At 43.8% G+C, this 22,065-nt stretch overlaps 1 protein-coding gene across 4 annotated transcripts in view; it reads left to right on the top strand.

The window, feature by feature from the left end:
- LOC117230969 (transcription factor SOX-6) overlaps positions 1 to 22,065 on the top strand; it is a 324,156-nt gene that overhangs the window by 164,522 nt on the left and 137,569 nt on the right. For 3 of the 4 annotated variants that reach the window (XM_033489084.1, XM_033489001.1, XM_033489336.1), the window contains exon 2: positions 15,053 to 15,147. In XM_033489084.1, the coding sequence (XP_033344975.1) occupies positions 15,053 to 15,147 (95 nt within the window). Of the gene's footprint in view, positions 1 to 15,052; positions 15,148 to 16,760; positions 17,420 to 22,065 lie in introns of those variants that run through there. The other variant, XM_033489249.1, reaches the window with a different exon arrangement.

A 22,065-nucleotide genomic window follows, 5' to 3' on the forward strand; every position in this document is an offset into this window, starting at 1 on the left:
CAGCAGTAATTCAAAGGCCTCCATTCAAGGCTCCGTCTCTATTCTTGCTCTCTCCTACGGTTTGTAAACCGTTTCGTTCGCCGGTTGCCCCCTGTTCCTCCCTGGCAACGATGCTTCTCCTCGCCCGAGCGAGTATACTAATAACTAATAAGGAACGCGCGGAGCCTCGGACCTTTCGAACTGTTTTCCGTTGCAGTGGCCTCGCCGCGAGAGACTCGCCAGAGTCTCTGAGAGACTGGCCTCATTATCGCGGCCTCATGCCACGCCACAGGGGAGAGAACGCGAATGCGGAAAATAACGGCTTTGATATTGTCTCTCCCGACTCGGTGGCGGAGTAATGGACAATGAAGATCGCATCAAGCGATTCAAAGAACGATCCCGAGGCCACGGCGAGAGATATCAGACGCGCGACTCCGCCGCGCCGCGCCGCACGGACAATGAGCCCGAAATGAAAGCGGAATAATCCGCACGCTGGCTGAATTAATCTTCATTCCTAGCCGCGCGACCGTATAACGCTGCTGGAATATTGGTCAGAATGGTTTCACAATTGACGTTTCCATCTTTCTTCGCTCGCTGTCGGCCTCTGATTGTTTCTTCAACCGTGTTTTCTACCGTGCTTTTCTGGGGGAAGTCGAGGATATTGAAGGGTGGTTCGTGCAAAGGGAACGTAATTTGCTCGATTTCCTTAAGAATCGTTCCTATATGGGCGAAGAAAATACCACTTTGACGTTGAAGCCGTTTCTCCCTTTGAACAAAGTTTGGAGACTTGAGATTCTTTTAATAAAAAACGTAAACGAAGATGATAGAAGTTTTAGAATTATCTAGTTTTATGATTACGATAATTCGAATCGAGGATAATTTTTCGTAGATTTTAACGATTCGCTTAAATGCCACTTTCGTCCGTTTCCTAGAGACGTCGCGCGATAGTACGGTTATCTATTAAAAGTCATCGGAGCCTTGGAAAGCTATAATCAAGCAGCGATAATCATCGACTAATGAATCCATTAGTAAATCGCAATGCCGTGAAAGGTCTTTTTTAATACTCCCTGTAATTTGTCTTGGAATAAATTCGAACCAAGTAAGACTGGGAATATTTAATGAGAAGTGGTCACGAGATTATACCTTATGTAATTTTTATTATCCTTCGTTTTTTGTAGTTTACGATCACAAGATAAGTAAACAGTTCACACGCAACAATTCAATTCGCGTTCTTCGATGATTACAGCTTTCGGTAACAAGATGTTAAAACATCTGACAAAATTTCCTCGGTATCCACGATCGAAGAACGGGGTGCGATACGATCAGTTTGCAATTTTCTTTTGCAAGATAGCAATTTTTTAACTCGAGACGATAATATTTTACGGTATTACGTGGATGGTGTTTGAAATGAAATTTTACGAAATTTTCTGTACACAATTCGTCGTTAAAATCCGCTACCTCTAAAAGTTACAAGTTAAGACACGTGATCGCTATAGCAGATATCAATGAGCAAACATCGTTTATTTCTCGTATACGCCACATGTCACAATTATAAAATCATTCTGTAATATCTGATTCCCGCGCACCATAATTAAGATTAAGTCAAACAACGTAAATCATGCGCATCCTCGCAGGAAGAACTTTTCCTGCTCTTGTTTCCATTCAAGTTCGATCCGAAAATATAAAATCTAAAAAGTTTATCTAACTTCGCAGTTGTAAAATGTGATGTACTATTTCCCTTTACGTGATATGCCTTCCTGTGCAATCAGCAACGCTTAACTGTGAAATTATACATTACGCCAACGATTACCTTAATTGCTAGCTCGATCGAGCATAAATCGCGTTCCTTTAAATTTCCTATCTACCTTAGAATCCACAATTTTCTCCAAATCGAGAAGAGACTAATCATCGACAGATCCAACCCAGTCTCGTCTTGTCTGACCGCTGACCTTACGCGTGTGAACGGAACCACTTTGAAATCAAAGTCGGTACAAACTTCGTAAGACGACAGGTATACTCGCAACTTCTCGGTGGCTGGCAAGGCCAAGGGAAGCCCATCGAGAGTTGTGATCTCTTCGGTAGTGTGAAACGAACGCGGAACAAACAAAAACGTGCACTTGGTTGGTCCCCGCGGCGGAGCAACCCTCATCAAGTTTTACGAGCCGGCGTCTCCACGCGCGGACACGAGCAACCTCGGTGTACTTACGCGTCGAGGAATAAATTTCTTTATTACTTTGTAGCAGAACCCTAATGAAATACTTAATAACAGTATTAAACCGGATCGTTAAGGCGAGTGGAAAACGATCGCGGTCTCGTGGTAAAAAGTTATACGCGCGCGAGTACGCGACCTGGTTTCACAGAACGAAGAAGACGAAAGCTCGTGGAGAAGCTGTAGAACGATCGAGCCTACACTAGCTAGAAAGAAATTAACGAGTAATTAGAGTTGTCTGTTCTGTTGCCGATAGAAGAGGGATTACGGGCCACCCTGTTGATAGTATCGAGGTAAGGATTAACGAGAATCGGTCGCGCAACGTTCGCGCGTGATACACAGGTTTGATTATCGACAGGGGATCGCTTCCACACGTTCGGTATTCGAACGTGTGCTTGATTGATCTGGATCACCGAGTAACGAAAGAAACAAAAAGCGAGAACCGTGCTTCGTTTGGTCATGATACACGGGATTGATTATCAATAGGGATCGTTCTCATTTTCACGCGTTTGATATTCGAACGTCCAAGTAAACGTGTAGTTGAGTTCGATCGATCCAGATCATCGCCTACTGGAAAAAAAAAAAATAGAAGGGGACAAAGGAAAAGAAGGAAGAAACTAGAAAAAGAAGAAAGGAAGGAGCTGAAAGAGAAAAGCACCGAATCATCGAGATAGCACGGGTTACGTCAGCCGAAGACGATCATCGATTCTCTCGAGCTAAACGAGGTGTCCTTGGTGGACACCTGTCAACGAGCCCCAGTCGACAGAACGATTACGGAGTGACGAACGAGTCGACGTTACGGCACGGTCTCGTGCAGGAAGAAGGGATCGAGGTGGCCGTGGAGGGAGAGGGAAGCTAGTCACCCTCGACTTATACACGTTGGAAGGTCGATGGAATTTCAGAGTGTCGGTCGAGAGGAGAAGATCGGCTACTAAATTGGTGAAGGGCGAGCACGCCGGAGGCTTCCATCCTGTTTCCCCCTTAACACGACCAACCCCCTTCTATCCACCCTGACACGAGGACTGCAACGAAACACGAAGCTCTCGATCGGGTTTGACGTCAGACAGAGGAAACGGTTTCGCGCGCTATAGTGATTGTCATTTTCCGGCCTGCATCCGGACCGTGTTGCTTTTTCTCCGTCGCCTCTTCTCCGCGCAGTCTACTTTCAATTATTTTTTACGATCAAGTATCCTATTCCCAGGATAGGCGTCTGTTCGACATCTGTTTTTGTGCTCGCCGTGATTGCGTCTCCTCTTTCGTCCGATCGTCCATCGACGAACAAACGATCGTCCCTAACGGATTCGTCCAGGGACTTAATCGACTTCTAACACGGAGTTTGTCTCTTTTCTTTGATGCCCGACGACGAGTACGATTATGGGCTTCTTGTTGGACTTTCCGTGAGAGTTGTCCTTTAGAATTTCATATTTTAGGGAGTGTGGGATTTCTAGTATTTGGGGTAATTAGTTACGGCGGATAAACATAATCGTGTTTTGTAATATCTATGATGTTTTAACTTAATACTATAAATGTAGGTGAATCATTTTTTATTACTCAAATTATTAGAAATTTTAAGTACTAGATACCGAGAAATCGATACTTTCAAGTGTCAGGGTTTGATATTTTACGAGCTGATTAATTTCTAATGTATCTAGAAATAAAATTTATTATTCCCTTTCTAAAACGAGTTTTGTAATTTCATGCGAAAACAACGCGTTTACGCTTCTGCACATATTCCGTATAGTCGGAGGAATTTTTACAAGACCTGACTACCCAATTCGAAAGAAGTTCACTTCTTACAATAGACGTGACTTTCATCGAGCGGCCGCTCTCTTGCCGACGAGGCGATTCGTTCTTCCTCTGATTACGAGAATGATTCGAAATATTTTCTGACGTGTCATCTTTCTCGCCTCGGTTGTCCGTGCCTCTTTTGCGTAACAGCGTAAGTAGTCAAAGAAGGTGGTCGATCACCGGCATAAACTTCGAAGAAGTACGACGCAGGCGAGTTTATGTGACGTGCATAGTTGGACGTCTCTCTCAATCCCGGTTTCAAGGCTACTTCACATCACAATGGTCACCTAACGGTTAAAACTCCAGGCAGAGCAGACTTCGAGAGCGTTGGAACGTAATAATGGCCGTACCCCTCTATCGATGAGGAAGGATCGAACGTCTCTCTGGCCTTATCGACGAGAGTTAATTATAATCGAAGACCGGTTAGTTGTTTGGTTTCGTTGAAAGCATCCGAAGACTACAAGGAACCCTCTGAACAAGGGCTAGCTCCCCCTTCGTCCGGTTCATTGTAAATTAATTACCTGGAAATGAGAAATCTCCGGTATACGTTCGCTTCCGTAAACGAACGAGCTCAATGGGAGGTAAAAAGTGTTCTTTAAGCGGCTCTTCGATGCGACTGATTGTCTTCCTCGCCCTGTTCGAGCCCTTTCATCGGTATCTCGGCTGATGTATTTATGCGCCACGAATGGGGTTGAAGACTTACTGGGGTAATAGTACGCCGCTGATGAAAGTGAGGCTGTTATCGGCGATTTGAAATAAAAGGAAGCAGTAATCGATCTACAAAGTGTTTGATGTATTAACAAAAATTATTATTATTATTCAAATAGCGCATACGCGTGTATCTATTTTTCGTATACCAGAATTGCCTTTGGGATCGAAAAATATATCTTTACGCACCTGTAACATTACGCAAGAGACAAAAATCTCAAACTCCATCTCTGACAATGTCCTCTTTACCTACGTATATTCTTCATAAAAGAATCGGCGCGACGAGTTAGGCAAACGTTCTTTAACCTATAAAAATAGCAGTCGCGAAGTGGAAAGAAAGAGTGCGGGGACGCGGGTTGGACTACGCCTGAAAGGAACCGAAAATTCGCGAATCCTATCTAATTGAATCAGAAAACAATTGTCACGCGTTCTCGCGATGACACACTCGCGCGCGTAACCCGCTCGCGTCCTCACCTACGCAACCCGTCGTAGTACACTAGAGCGAGAGAATTTTCACCTGCTCAAATAGAGCCCGGCCTCGTCGAGTTAGCCGTGTCATTGTGTTTGCATTATTATGTTAATCACAACGAAGACGGTAACAATGCGTCAACCTCGATTTAGGAAGCGACTCGAAAAAACATATAGCTGAGCAAATATTAACTAAGCAAATCGTTAGTTTGCCCCTCGGTGACTGGCCACCTCTATTCCCCTCTTGCATGTGAAGGAAACGAACAGAGGAGAAGACCTTTTTTATGCCCGGCTCTGTGTATGTATACGTGATGAGCACGACGATCTCTCGCGGTTTTGCCGAGACACGAAGCCGCAACTTGCAAATTGAGCATACCTATTTACGGCGTCACAAGTGTTCTAGCAAACGACCTCGTGATAGCTAATTCGCGGGGGACGTCACGGGATTTTCGACACTGCCGATTCAACGTGTGAATCTTTGTTCGACGCGAGACTTTACCACTTTACCGATAAATATTTGACCACAACTCGTAGATGGTCCTGGTTCCTCGAATTGATTATGTATCGGCGAACGTCGATTTCTTTTTTGATACACGGTATTTTAAGAGGAAATGGTGACAAATGTTTAATTCGCGCAGGAAGAGTCGATTCTGTGACTCGATTAACTGGTCACGGTAGTCGTCCACTAAGTGGAAGATCGAACGATAGATAGCTCTATTTGGAAACTTTGTTTTATCCAATCTTCTTTTTGTGATAGTTTAAATTATACCTATTCACAGGATACAACATCGTCGAGCTATAATTTAGCTCGATCTTCGCAAAAGAGTTTTAATGGTGACAAATTGAACAGCCTACAGGGATTTGCAAAGAATAAAAAGATTTTCAAAACACGAATCACGAAGTTACCGGATAATCGCCTAAGGTCATTCCAGTAAACGTTATTTGAAAGAATGCTAATGTCTTTAATTCCAACTCACGAGATAACGGATTATTATACACATATATTTCAGTGGTTAGCTTCCTCCCATGAAGAGATTAAGAAATTCTTCTAAATTTCACAACGAACGTTTCGAGTACATAATTCAACACAATGCAGCAACCATACAAATCTACAACAAAAACTCTGCTATCAACGCGAAAATCACCTCTCATCCAAGCAACAAGCAAAAACAACAGACTCCCTAGCAAGCGCCTGTAGCGGAGTCGTACTGTGAGAAATCAATCGACTCCGTTGGACCTATTCTTGGAGTCGCGAACAAAGCCTCGATACGAACATATTCGGCCGGGAAATAGCGGCACGCGATAAGCACGGCTCGCTCGAAAGGCGAGAGCGTGCTCGATCGAGGACGCTCGTGGCACTAATAACGTTAGCGTAGCACCGCTCGAGTAGTGGCATCGAGGAGCGGCCGAGTGCTTGGCGTAGACCACTCGTCCGAGCAACCCCCAACGTGCACGGAAGCCGCGACACGACTCTGCCAGTTCCCATCGCCCACGATGCCAGTCATTCGTTCCGGTCCCTTCCACTTACTCCTTTCCCCTCTCAGGCCGACCTGTAACGCAATTACGATTGTTGTTTGAATGAACAATCAAGCGCCCTCGAGGCGCGCGCTCCCAATCATTCAATTTCTGTTCAATCGACTTGGAGCGTCGCCTGGGCCACCCCTTTGCGTCACGACGTCGTCTATCTTTGTCACGAACCGAGAATCGTGGAATAACTCGGTCGAAGGACAAGGATGCGACATTACGAAGGTTTGGCTTGGCTATTAAGGGCGAACGGTGAAGAAACGAAGGACAGGGAAGAGAAAAGTCAACGTGGTTATTGTTGCCGGCTGACAAAGAGGTCGCGTTCGTTCTGCTCTCCTTATTCACTGCCACTGACAGGGCACGCATTACCCCGAGAAAAGAAGCTAATAACAGCCGGTTGGAACAGCCGTCTGTTTATCGGCTACCTGCTTCGACGTGCGCCCCGCAGAAGTTGAACAGCGTAGTGCGGAGGACAGCGTCGTTTTCGGCGCATGGAATCCGGCCCGCGCGGCTTTCTTCGCGCGGACGCGCGTGCACCCGGACACGCCTCGTGAAACCCGGTTATTAGTTCCCCGCGGGAGGGCTGTCCCCCTTCTCTGATTCTTCCCACCTCTCGTGGACGGGTGCCACCGCTTGGAGACGAGGGGTCGTTCACGCGGACAACCGGCCTCCTGTTACTTCACTCGTGACGTCATTCAGCGACGATGAATTTCACTGTACCGTGGAATTTGATCGGTATCCGGCTTAGCTCGTTCACAACAAATCCGTGTATACCCGCGTGAAACGCCACGAAAAACGCTTTCTAATTGGAAAGCTGGATTTCGTGACACCGAACGATGGGATCCAACGATAGCTACTTGATATTTGCATTTGCTGCTTTGTATTTGAGAAGATGAAACGCCAGTGTGGTTCTCGACGATGACGAAGATGAGTTTGCGTCTCCGTTTACGTGCATTTAAGTTTTATGGAAGCATTATCGATAATCCACAATAATCTACCTACGTAACTATCTCTTGGACTATTCGTTAATATGGAAAATGATTCTTCAAGATCTTCGGGTGAATTATTTTATTTCTTTAAATGGTACTATGTATTTGCGATTAGCAAATCATTTGTGGACGTACACATACGAAGGGATGGTTTTTTGAGTACTTTGCTTTTCTTTGAATCATTGGTCGATAGCATGTAAAAGTTCTACAGCTCAGTACCATAAAGACCTATTAATGAAAAGGATGCTCGCATTGGAGATCTGAAAAAATTAATAATGGTGGGAAATATTTCTGGAAAGATGGTGTATTGATAAATTCAAGGACTGTCATTACCTTTTACAAGGAACGCTCATTACTTTTGCTCGATAATGATTTTATTATAGGATTTGTATAGATCATATGTTATTAACAAATAGTGGCATTTAATAACAAAAGGGCAGTGAATACAACACAGATGTAGTATAGAATTAACTTTAGCCGTGGTCACGAGAAACATATGAAGATCGTTCTTTTGTTGGCGGTGAACATGAATCTTACACGGATTTTCCAAGTGTTATGTCGAAATATCTGTTTCTATCGTTGACTGGAATTCCTTTCTATTTACGTACAAACTCTTTCATAATCCACGAAGAAAAATTTTCTACACGATTCGATGAATAATGCTGAATAAAAAGTACCATACATCTAAATGTACCCGAAAGAAACCACTAATCAATGAGACGCTATAATAAAGGTACAAGTATTTCAATTCTCAAATTATCAATCATGCGGATACAACTTTTCTAAAAAGGCCTTTTCTAAGAACTTTCGAAATATTAACCGTTTCATATTTAACATCTCTTCTATCATCGATTGATGCAATATACTTTGATTCTCTCGTTATAAAATACTTTGTATTTCATAATTTTTATTAAATAAAGCACTTTCTCAGTTTCACACGTGAACTCTCTAAAGCAACATTCGATACCTAACGGTACATATAATAATAACACCGACGCTAATAATACCGATCGATCGTTCGATAGTTTCGACGTACACAATCATTGACAATAAACTAATCATCCGAATCATTGGCACTAATCCCCACCGTAGAAACGGTTAGTCGAACGAGTACCGTAGCTTGGATAATATTCATCAGGGACCGTAACACTGAAAAAAAGGCATCGCGCGCGGCCTTTTGCCGAGGCCTGAAATATGACCCGTGCAAGGATTGCCTGCGAATTACGGTGATCGTCCAGTCGCGATATATTGCTGAGAGGCCAGCGGGAAGGCTGAGGAAGCGTTAATGCAAACGAATAGTCGTAGATCGTGCGAAAAGTCTCGCGGGTCGTTATCGTTCACCTATTCGACGATTGATGTGGATTTCGGTTAACGTTTCTGACGTTTACGATCCGACTGAAATTGCCATGTGAAACCAGTTCTGATAGCAAATATCTGAATTCAGTCAGGAGACACATAAACAGAGAGTATTTATTAGCGACACGTAAAGCAATCACTGTCTAGAGGAAATGTTTCATCACACCGAGCAGTTCATGATTCCTTGATGGGGAAGGTTCTTCGGTGTCCCCCTTTGATTTTGATCTACTTTCGTAGAATGTTAGTTGTGTCATTCGCTGTTTGTGGGGTAGGGATGGATTTAGATGTGGAAATGGGAAAGTGCCTCGATCATTTGCATCTTGTCTGGTTTGTGGTGTGACGGAGTTAGTGATAGTTCCAACGGGATTTTTATTTTATTGGGATTTATTCATGGGATTTATTTATGTAATACTTTGATTTAATGTTGTGGAACGATATTTGTTTGCTTTCAAATCTCAATGACCATCGATCGCTTGATTCCCAAAGCTCCAATTCTCTTCCTCTTTACCATGGTAGAACCTGTAAACACGCCTGCAAATCGCAAATATCTCAACTAAGAAGAGGCTATCCAAACTCTACGGTCCCACGATCGAGACATAGGCGTTATCGACAGAAAAAAGATGCGAGCGCGCTTTTTCCGCGCGGCGTAACAGGCCAATTATCGTGTTAACACGAGCACGAGTGCAGCGCGTCGATTCGAGGCAAAGTAAGTACAAATACCGGTGTAACTTACTTAGTTAAGTCGGTGCTGGTGCCGTGCTCGGATCTAGAAGACAGGGAGACAGCCGCCCAATGAAACACTGTGGATGTGGATGAACAAAGAGAGAAACACTACACGAAGAACGGTAGGAGAGAGAAAGCGTGGAAGAAACAGGTGAAGGAGAGGGAAGGGGTAGCCAGGGAGAGCCAGCAGAAGAGAGTCACAAGAGCTTGTGAGAGACGAACGAAGTCGCCTGGAAGAGGTAAGAGGGCCGCGTGATTCGGACGCGAGGGAGAGAGATCCGACGAGAAAAAGAGAGGACAGAGGGAAGCAGGATCAGTGGAAGGAGGGGGAGGGGAGTGGAACGGGTGAACGGGTGAACGGCCTGCCGCGTCCTTGCGAACCACCTGACCACACCGGCCGTGCCGCCACCACTCGGCCTCTCCAGCATCCTTCCAGCGGCTCGGACTCGCCTTCCAACCGGCAAACAGCTCGCCTACCGGGCTCCTACCTGACCGATCGCCTGCCTCGCTCCGGTCCCGATTCGCTTCCTCTCGACCGATTGTTCCTGAATCTTCGAACCGCTACTCCTTTTCTCAGCCCGAGCAAATACATTCTTTAATCAGCTGTTCGTCTGCTGCCGCCGCTACCGCCGCCGCGCCACTCAGCGTGCCGCTCGTTCTGCGGACCAATTGCATGGATCGCTACTCTCGTAGACGTTCGTTCAGACGGTCGTTTTCGAGACTCGGTGGTTTGATGGAGTTTGTGAAGAGGATTCGGAGCTTTTGTTTCGTGGAACCTTTTTGGAACTAAGAAGTTCTTGATATTGACGAGGACGATTTGCTTTTATGGTAGGTTTGTGGTGAAAGAAATGGAAGGGTTCCATGGAAAAGTAGTACAAGTAATGGGAATCCACGTCCCTGATTCCGCTATGAAACTTCTGCATTGTGTACAAGAGTCGCAACAATTTTATTACCGTGTTATCTAGGAGCGCCAAGAAACTTATTGTGTTTCCAACATCCTGCTTTTAGATTGAAATTTATTCTCCAATATACAGCTATACAATGTCCTTTCACGTCCACACATTTCTATTTCTTTCAAACAAACGATACATCCGATTCTATACGATCCATATATTTCGTATCGACTCTCTCGAACATTCTTAATTTATCCAATGAAATTCCGAACGATAGGCCAACTAAAGGAGCTTTGTTACAAGACTTCGGCGAATGTTTCAAACTGGAAACAAGGCTGTTTCTGGGACATCAACCTGTGATGCATATGGTTCTACTAGAAGGTACTGTTCGCAGCAAGGTACTGTTCATAGCAAGATTTCGCGAAGTGTAATGTCACCGGTGCGTTTCGCCCACGCTCAGGAACTACAATAGGAGTAACAATGATGCTATAAATTGCTGCGTGTGTTCTTCGCGCGGTCTAGAAATCGGAGCACACCTAAATTCCTGGGTTAGCAAGCCAATCTGTTTGCCCGTAAATAATGGCGCTTTGTCTAAGCGTTCGCGGTTGCGTTATCCCGGCCATCTGGACACCGGTAACGACCGTTTCGACTGATAACGTTTGTTGCTGACGAAAAGCAAAGAGAAAACAAGGGAGGAGAAAAAATGTTCGCGAGACACGAGGCTAGAAATTTCCTGCGACTCCATCGAGAAGAAACAAGAAACAGCGAAACACTGGTCTATTACGTTTGACCAGATCCAAAAATGGCTGGGTAGGTTGCTGGTCGCACGCTTCCTTATTTCTTAAGAACACCCACGCGTTATTAGCATATTAATGCAATAGCGAAAACTCGAGGTGACCCGGTGTTTCTGGAAGACCTAAATGGCAAAGAACGTTCCTTTCGCGTGGTGTGGATGATGAAAAGAAGAGAAAGAAAGAGGTAGCCGTCTGATTTTGATGCGCCATTACGCTAGGCGTTATCCGGGAATTACAACTTCCTTCTTGTTGCACCGCGCCGGACGGCCAATAAACGCGCGATTGCTGTGCACCAAAAAAGCCGCGGCCTCCGTGAAATATGCTCAGAAAATATGATTCTTCCTGCTGGTAATGGCGCGAACGTTACATTTATCAGGAAATAAGATTCGCCGTACGGTTCTCGAGCAATACGCGGAGAAGAAGAAACGAGAAGGCGGTGCATTATCGTCGGTGCATTCGCAATCGTGCCTCCAACTACCATTACTGCCGTGAGCTTCTGTCGGCGACCCAGCGCAACCGACTCCCATGTCCGACGATTTGCGCGTAATACAAGCCGAGTTTACGTATTTTTCTGTTCGGCCGCGGTATACAGCTCGCTCCCGAACTCTATCCCCCTTTCTCTGTTACTTCGAACGGAACTAATGTTCCAACATCACTTTCTTCGCCGGTCGAAAGTGGCCATTTAGCGCCTTTATGACCGCCTCTTACTACCGCCAGGTGTCGCGCTTCTATGATCATCGATATATCGACTGCCCTATTAACGTGGTTGTACTGACTGCATTCCAAAGATGCAACGAGAATTGTCCGCGGTCCGATGCGATGTTCCTGTTGCAGGTTGTGTTGCATCGACGCGCTTTAATCGGATGTCTTAATCGTGTGCTGAAATACTGGCGAGTTCGAGTTCAAACATAAGGAAGGGAAATGTAGTGTATTAATAAATATACGTAATTCGTAGTAGTGTTTAATACGAACAGCGTCAGATTTAAATTAAAGTGACAGGTATCTTAAATAACGAGTACAAATCGACTACATACATATGCATATCATTCATATTTGTATCCTAAGGTATAGAGCGTTGTACTGTTGTAGCTTAAAAGATATGAACGCTGGAATTTATTTGACGGAACAAGCTCAAATTTAATAGACGATTATACGTTACAAACTATGTATCGTGCAAAACGTACAAGCATTTTCGATAGTAAAACAGGCCTTTTAACGCGAGACCAATGCTCCGCCACTTGGGCTGTTTGTTTTTCTACAAATCGCAGGTATGCGGTGCTCGCTGACTAGGCAGAAGTTACAGAAGGATCCCCAAGGCTAATGATCCATCATCTCCTTATTTCCAAGTCCGAAGTGGCTACTTAACGACTTTACGGCTCCCTGCTAGCCAGGAACGCCCACGTGCCACAGGTACCCCGGTCGCCTCGACTGCGAATTGATCGGTCGCTCTTTTAATAGAGCGAATCGCCACTGCCAGATCGTTGTAGTGGTCGCACGGGAACATGGGAACGCTCAGTTAGGAACGTCGTAGTCGGGACGTGGTTAATGCGCCTCGTATTTCATTGGAAAGTTTCCGTGAAATTCGATGTACGGTGAATCTTGCAAGATATGGAGCGTTTCAGTGATGAACGAATCTCTTGGCCGATTGTTTCAATTAAATTTTACTCACGAAGTACTGTTTCAAAATCGCTCATAGAAATTAATGAAATCAATCAGCATTTTGTATTCGATATCTCTCTCTTGTCCTACTACCTTCTAGACTTGAATCAAATATTTTGTTAACATACAATTAAATACAATTAAATTTCTCTTTCTTACAGCGATTGCGGGTAATCAGATTCGAAGTAGATATATTTACACTATCAGAAGTAGCCTTGTCTCTCTCTCTCTCTCTCTCTTTCTCTAACCAGTGTATCTAAATACCAAAAGAAATGAACAGCGTATACAAATACTTTCTGCATCTCCTTCGGCTGTTTTTTCAAAAAGTCTCTCCCCAAAAAACAACCTCGTCCGCATCTCGACAAAGAATCAGCATTCACCCATTACCATCCGTTTCATCCCGCCTAGTTCGTTTCTTAACAAAAGAGGGAAGAAAAGAAGGAATCCCCCGGCAGTGTGACACAAGTTAGAGAGAAGCACCTGCTGTCGGGGCATCGAGTTCCCATTCTCGTCAGCGGGCACTTTCGTCGGGGCGATCAGTCTCGTCGAGCGATTCGGGAGATTTCGGTCGGCCGTAAATTACGGAAACGGAGAAGAATGTTTAGCGGACATTATATTTCCTCGGGACGGTTCATTTAACATCGTTGGATTCCTCACGGCGGGAGGAATGCCGAGATTTCGAGTCGAAAACCACCTCGCGGCGTCCGATAGTCGGTCGCGCGCGCGCTCCAGACCAGCACAGGATGAGCAGAAGAAAAAGACAGTGACGTAGTGCCCACCTTCGGTGGAATCTCGTGTCATCTACCAGGTACTTCTCTCCTACTACCTCTGAATCATCGTCCTTTGTCTTCGCACAGGATCCTTCGTATCTGTCGGTCGCGACCGCGGGCCAAGACTCCACCGACCTCCATGCAAATCCTACGCGTTCGTCGCTGTGTCGCTGCGTTATCAATTATCGGAAGGTTGGATAATGGAGTCCTACGGGGACACGTTAGTAACGGTTTCTTTTCTTTTTATTGGAGACGATGGCGAGGCTTGGAACCTTTAATTTGTGAAACGTTTGGCGAGGTTTGTTTCTTTCGTTTTTTACCGAGTAAGTTTGCAGGGAGTGGATTCTTTTGGATTCGAACTTTTTAGAGCGGTTAAGCATGAGATACGTTTGATGCAGAAGAAGTGTTAGTGATGTTGATGCGCTATAGAAATTTGATGGATGTTCCCTTACAATTTTCGTCGTATCGTACGAAGTAAGAGAGACGACAAATTTTGTTCTAAATACTTATTTATGAAAGTGAAAGGGATGGTTATGATCTTAATCTATTTATAAAACTATCTATACTAATATGGCGTTAATACTTCTTTACGTAACGATACTTGATTAAAAACAACTATGAATGAGCGTACTACGATTTACGCCAAGCAAAATCCCGTTTCTACTCAAACATGTCTGATCCACCGCAAAATATGTACTCGCTTTGATAACCCTTATCAGCTTTCAAGATATCATAGCAAGAAGGTGTATATATAGTCTACAGCCTACGAAAAACATCTTAATTTTGCAACAATTATAACAATCAGTTTCGAGCGATAAACCTGCGTATCTATCACTTGATATTATACACGGTGACTCACTGAAACAAACTATATTCGTAAAATGATTAGAAATAGGGGAGAATGAATAAATGACAAAGCAAACTGAGAAACCAAATTTTGGAATTTACTAAATTATTTCTGTGTTTAAACACTATTATATTAGAATTATATTTCTTTTCGTAACATAGTGTGACAAACTTTCTTTTCATATTCCGTTCTTCGTGTTCAAGACATTCAACAACCCGTATAGAAACACATTGTATAGGTACACACCTAGATTCTTCTTTACAAATTCACGAATCGTTCCGTCCAACCATAACGTTAAACCGTCTATCACGGATTACTAATAAAACGATTTTCTTCTGCCCGCAGAACGGTGTGCTTCCTGATGTTCGCCGTAATTGTTCGACGGTGGATGGGGTCGTCACGGCCATAAAGCCGATCAGCTGGAAGGAGATTCGAAGCCGGTGAGTCGAGTACCAGCACCTGCTTATTGCGCTTGTTCATTCAGGATGGGCCTGCGTCGAGGCGCCGAGCTCTCTATTCACCTTGAAAAGGCGCGAACGCGTCCCTCGATCCGTGTAAATGCCGTCGTATCGCGATAAACCGAATGAATCAGGATTCTTTGTAACTTGGAGTGGAAAAATTCCCTTCGATCGAAGCTGTCCACTAAAAAATCCTCCGTTAAATCATTCGTTCTTTTACAAAATCGATAATTAAATATTCGAGTGGATAGCTCCGCCTATTCTGACAAATCGAGATTTTACACATTTTTATTTCCATTTTTTATCTTATGCTTGTACTATTTCTCGAGTCGTGGTCGCGTTTCCGCGACAACGCGGAACGGCATCACGCGTTTGATCTAGCTCGATCCTATTCGTAACTATTCATATTACAAATCCATTTTAAGCGGAAGTTCGGATGGCGAACTGTGTGGTGATTTTTCGACTTGATATGCTCGCTCTATGTCTACACTGGCAAAAGGTGAACCGCTGTGAAAAATGGACGAGGTCGCTTGCGGCCGCGTACGAACATGGCGGGGCACGCGCGGACAATTACAGCCGGCCGGACACGATTTTACAATAACTCAATTCATTTCCGAGCGTACGTAAGAACGGGCTGACAAAAAAGCGCGGCTGGATATAGTTATTGCGGCTGTGGTGCACACGTGAACAGGTCAGTCCGGTCGAGCTGCGGAACGACGCCGGGAGGGGGGAGAGGACAGGGATCGAGACAAGGGGACAGAAGGAAAGGTAAAAACGTAGACGGAGAGCGACCGGTGGAATCAGGTGGAAATGAAAGAGAGCGGGATAGATACAGAAAGAATTCTCTTGCGAGTACCACGAGCAACCTGAGCGACAAAGATCACTGTAAAGTCGGTTAAAAAGAGATAATACAGAGAATGAAAGGAGACCGCTGAAGATGACGACAAGGAACGAAGAGACGTTCGAGTGAGATTTTCTATAAACGTAGAATACGTATTGATGCAAGCGTGACAGTCGCAGATCGTTTAGAAATGTGCTTCTTTGATACATCGGAGCACAGTACAATTTCGTTTGTATGAATTTCATTTACCGGAACGAAACCTTACTTAGCGTCTAACTGCTACCGTTTGAAACTACTTATCTGAACGCGAGCTTCTATTATGTGAACGAATCCTATTATATTCTCCTATTATACGAACTGCGACAATTATAGAAATTATTTTAAACTCTCTCTAAAGATTCTTATAAATAAAATTCTACTATACAAACATCTTGTAGCGATATGTCATTTCTGTGTGTAACACTGTGTCCAACTGAAAATGTCTATATATGTAGATGCGTATGTATGTACGTTTAACGCTTATAGGAAATCCTACTTTTAGAATAATCCCACAGTGCAGCGCAGTGTGTTTGCAAAAGAGTCGATATCTAATCGGCAAAATGCTCGTCGAAAAGTAAACCCGAGAAACAGGGTGGAGCACAGGCATGCACCTCTCGTCTCGTTTCGTCGTCTCAACGTTTTCGTTGGCGCGCTCGCTGTACTCCCAAGCGTATGGGACAGTACTACGCACGAGACAGATCCTCTTCGCGGGAATACCTGACAGTACTTGCTTCGTTCCTTTCGTTTGTTTCGTTCGGTGGTTGGTTCGGTTGGTTCGGTGGACCCGGTTCGCGCGTCTACGTTTACATACTCGCGCCGTCGTCGCGTACGCGCGCAGCGTACTGCGCTCTCACACGCACGCGCACGCACACCATATTCCGTGTACACCAGTTCACTGGTATTGTATAATGCAGCCATTGATAGCCGTCCTCTCTTTCACGCACGCGATCTGTTGCAGTCGCTGCAACCCGTGTCCGGTGACAGCGTCCAGTGTCCAGTCTCCCTCCCGGTGAGTGTCCACAAGATTTATTTTCCCATGCGATATACGGGGTGACACCGCGAAAAGTGGACCTGATTCGTCGATTACGGCGAAAAATCACTCGCTATCTTTCTGTTATCATCGTAGTTACAATTGCAACAATATACGTATTAATGAACGCAGTCTTTATCCGTTTCAAGATCTTGTGTTTTACGTGTACTTTATAAACAAGAAACACGCATCCACGTGACGATACATACCATACGCGTGTACGAGTGCATTCGTGTTTGCGTATTCTATGTGTACACCAAAGAAGACGCATAGAAGTTAAAGAGAACGCTTGCTGCGCACCTTTCGCCGATCGGCGAACGCATCGTCCGTATGGATCTCATCGGGTACGTAGTCCATTCGATCGCTCGAATCGATGTCTGAGCGTGTTGCATCGTGTCGCAAACGTTCAGTTGGGACGTCGTCGATCGCGGCGAAGAGGGCTCTGGATCGCGGCCGTAGCTCTCGGATACCTTTTCCGCCATTAATTGCGACCGCGTCACGTTTTATCGTTATTTTCTCGATCTCGATCTCGATCCACGCCGGATTGCTTTCCAGCCTCGTCTCTCCGAGGAGGCTGCTGCGGTACTTAACGAGCAGATCGCTTTCAGTCGGGACGCGAGCCGCGATCAATTTACAAGCGCTTCGAGATCGTACGAAGTTAGCCGATCTCGGTCTCTGATTCCAGAAAGATTTCGAATGCCTGGCTCGAATCGAGTGGATTTTCGTCGATCTAAAATCGATCTTACGTCTGAGCTCCATTTATTAGTCGTGCGAAATATTCGCGAATGTTCGCTAATATAAATTTGCTTCGGTGAAGACGCGATGTGTAAACGAATAAAAAAAAATTGCGAAGGATTGTGGGCGTTTGGGAACGTTTAGAGTAATATTAATATACCAAAGAAAATTTATTGTTCATTGATTTCGTACACGTTCGATCAATTTTTTTATTAGTTGAATCAGCGACGAATATCTGCGATCACTTTCGCTTTCTCCAACTACATATGCGTAGCGCAAATACTCAACAAATGTTTATTATCATTTGCTAGCGCGTTTAATAGATAATCAGTTCTAGACGCGATGCGACATCGTCATGATTCATATTGCTAATGATAAAACGCGTATTGTCGTAGAAAATATAGATTCGCTGAATCGTCCAGCGTCTACGCTGTGAAATCGTAACAGTGTTGTCTTGTTTGTCTGCGTCGAGTCTTGGTTAGTGGACCGATCGCCCTCTCGCGCGGAACACCCGTTGCGTCGCGAGCTTCGCGAATGCGAAACCACGATTCGACAAAATTGCGTAAAGGGAATCGAATTACGCCTGTTCGCGAAGCCCGCAAGATTCGCCCGTTAGGGGAGAATTATCTCAGCTACGGCCACGATTTACGCGTTCTCCGAACCGGTGACTCGTGTCTGTCTGAAGCGTGGCTGCGAATAATGTGATTTTGTTCCCTCGTTCAATGTTAAACTGCGTTCTTCTACTTTAATGGAATTTCTCGATACTCGGTTCTTGGTACGTTTCTTTGATTTTTGCAATTTATTTATGCTTCCTTTATTTTAATATGTAATGTTTCGTTGACTTCATCTTTCTTGTTCTCTTGTCCGAGCTTGTTCGATGTTTGTTGTGTTTTGTTGCGCTTTATTGCATTTGTGTTGTTTTCAATTGTATTACATAATTAATTTAAAGAAACTCTTAAGAAACGATTTCATTGCACGGTTAATTAAAAAATAACAATTATTAAAGAGGCATTGAAATCTTTCAGACATCTATAACTGTCTGAAGAAAACTCGTGTGCACAAACTGTATTAAACTTTCACCACAAAAAGACTCGACATTACAATTTGACCGAACGTCCTTCGATTCCATGACAAGTTCCCAATATTTACCCGAGCTCCTAATCTCCGCGAACTTTACCGGTGGATTATGTGTCCGCAAAATGAAAGCAAACATCTGCGAGATAATTGTACAACCACCTTCAAATTCCAAGATCCAATTACACGCACATACAACTCATCGCGCCTCGGTATTTCCCTCCACAATCGATATCGACCGATCGGAATCGAAAAAAAAAAAAGAAGAATCTAAACATTACATCACTATTTCCAAAGAGGAGTCCTATTGAAATCGCACGTCCCTTTCTACGATCGAAACGTAAAGAACGAGTATTATCTAAAAGCAGATAGCGCGGCCATGAAGAAATCCGCGAACGCATCTCTGACACACGTAATCGACGATTCCCAAAAACCGAGAAAAACTATCGTCAAACTCGTGACTCTATTAGCGCCTCTACTTTGTTTGCTTCGAAGAATATTGTACGATGTGTTACCGAAGAGAAACAAGAAGCTACACTGTTTATCCTTTCAATTCGATCGTACGCTGCCCCACCTACCGGAAGTGGAGGAATGGTGATGTAACGCAAAGCGAAGGAACAGTTTGCACGGGGCTATCGTTTCGAATCGAACGTCGTTGTATTCGTAAAGATATTGACACGTTACGCTACCAACGGGACAGCGCGAGCAAATAACGCGCGGATAAGCTGCGATCCTCGCCTTCGCGCTCGCCTGTCAATAAACCGCGTATCGTTAGCGATAAAACGCGCCGCGAGAACGTGGAACGGTTTAGCGATTTTCGACGGTGGGAAAAGTTCGTACCCTTAATCTTATCTTTGCGCAAACAATCGAACGATGTTCCGCGACCGGTTACTGGTTCCCGTTGTCCGAGCCGCGTTCCATCGATTTCTTTAGAAGGAATCACGCCAGGCAATGAGCGAAAGAGTAGGTTGAAGAGACGAGGAGTTAAATTCGGAGCAAATGGCGAGGAATTGGCGTCGGGGATCCGACGACGCCGTGAAAATTGTGACAAAAGCCTTTGGTTATTTTTTACCGCGCCCGCCGCTCGTAATTCTTTTCGATTCGCGGATCTCTTTGAATATTACGGCGCTTTCGCATTGGAAAAGGGGAACAGGTGCGTAATCCTCTGTTTAACACTTTGCTCCCTGTTTTATGGTTTTCTGAGGAATGATAGAGTGATTTCGAATTTGCCGCAGTCATTGTAATATCGTAAGTTTGATACGAAGTTAACCTTTGAAAATCAACTTCCTTAGGAACAATGAATTTCGCGTTCAACTTTAATTTTTGGGAGCCGATGGAAATTTGAAAGTTATATCGCTATATGTAATATTTGAATGATATAGCAATTCTAATTAAAATTCTACTTGAATTATTAGAAATACAATTGGGAATTTTACTTAATCAAACGTTTCAATCTATTTACAAGTACAACTTGTTTATTTACGTATTTCTTTTCGAAGCACTAGCGAAATGTTTCAAATATCCTACTAAAATTCGAAGGTACTTGCGATACACTTGATCCCATCGCTAATCAGGGGATCCCGTAACGGAATCCGCGCGCGGAATGCAGTCGTAAATAAAGCGCGAGCGACGAACTCTCTCGATGCGCGGCGGCATCGAGAAAATTGAGGATCGAGAAAGAAACGTGGACGAAGAAGAAAGGAACGGGAGAGAAAGGGAGCGCGCTTTTGTCGGTACGTCATTACGACATCCGGTCACCGTACGGTCGTCGCGAACGGTATTTCAAAAATATCGGATAAAATACGAGGATCGAGAGAGAAAGAAAGAACAGAGAGGCTGGCTTCTGCTATTATACTTGGTCGATGTAGCCACGTATTTCATCTTTCGTTGAAAATATCGTTTCGAAGGGTTATTTTTGGATGATTCTATTTTTCTTGACACTTTTGACGCAGGGGAAACGCCGCTGGCAGCGCGCTCATGCTTCGCCACGAAATTCCTTTGGTACCTCGTAGCCCATTGTGGTTGAATATCTTATTGAGAGTTGATTCGTGCATATGCCTTGGTATGCGTGACGTTGAAGCGTACAGATGTTCGTTTATCAATGTTTCACCGTGGCAAGTGCAGTGTGAGATATGGGTGTAATTTTTGGTGCGATGTTTTTGTGAGAAATTCTTGGGAAATTTTTGCATTTGCTGTACAAATGTGAAAATGAGTGCTCTGCTACTTTCTTTCAGTGGAGTTCAAAATTGTAAGTGTATAAAGAAGTCTTCAAATTATATTATTTGGGATATTAGTTCAAATATATCTTGATATTATCTTGTTACTTTAGATATTTTCCATCAGGAACAAATAATGCAACTGTTAGATGTATATATACTTTGTTGCACTCTTCGTGGTCCTTTTCATCATTTTTTCCTAACACTGTTGAGAAAAGAGGAAAAACTCGTTATAAGTTGCGTGGACTACTCTGTACAATAGAAATACAACGTCAGTATAATTAGCGAAAACGTAACTATAAGTGTTTGTCAATAGATTTGTAAATTCTCTTCTGATAATGCGTGTATACTTTGCAAATCAGCATTATATTTGCATTATGTTTCAGGAAAATTGCGTAACAAGAGTCATAATAAAATGGCAAATGCAAAGAAATTACTGCAATTTATGAATATTTATCATTTCATCGTATTTTCTTTAACAATCAGTAGATGTTCTATAGCCATTGTGTTAAAACAGATTCATTTGCCCATTGATTTTTGCCGATAGATTCTGAAAACGTTTCTTTATGTGACGACCATTAACATGTCATATAAAAAAGGCTATCTTAGGAGATGTGGTACATGTAATTATTGCAAAGTAGGGAAAATCGAATACTATTTGTTAGGAATGACATCCCAAATAGCGTTGCTAATCGCTTGCTTTTGAAATCAAAATTTCACATTACAAGACGTTTGCTGGAATCATCATAAGCGCAATAGGATTAATTCAATAACACGATAATTTATACGATATTGGTAATTAATTGTGGGTTTAACGATGATTTATCGCCAATTAAAAAATGAGTTATACGACAATGGAAACGCTGTTTCCTTCAGCAGGAAAACTGTAACGTAGCTATTGTGAATTATATCAAACGAAATTCAAGTAGTTATGACTGTTCAAGAACCTACTTTGAAATTCCTAT

The sequence above is a fragment of the Bombus vosnesenskii genome, unplaced genomic scaffold, assembly GCF_011952255.1.
Source record: "Bombus vosnesenskii isolate JDL3184/JDL3185 unplaced genomic scaffold, Bvos_JDL3184-5_v1.1 scf7180000013262, whole genome shotgun sequence".
In the NCBI taxonomy this organism is placed as follows: Eukaryota; Metazoa; Arthropoda; class Insecta; order Hymenoptera; family Apidae; genus Bombus; species Bombus vosnesenskii.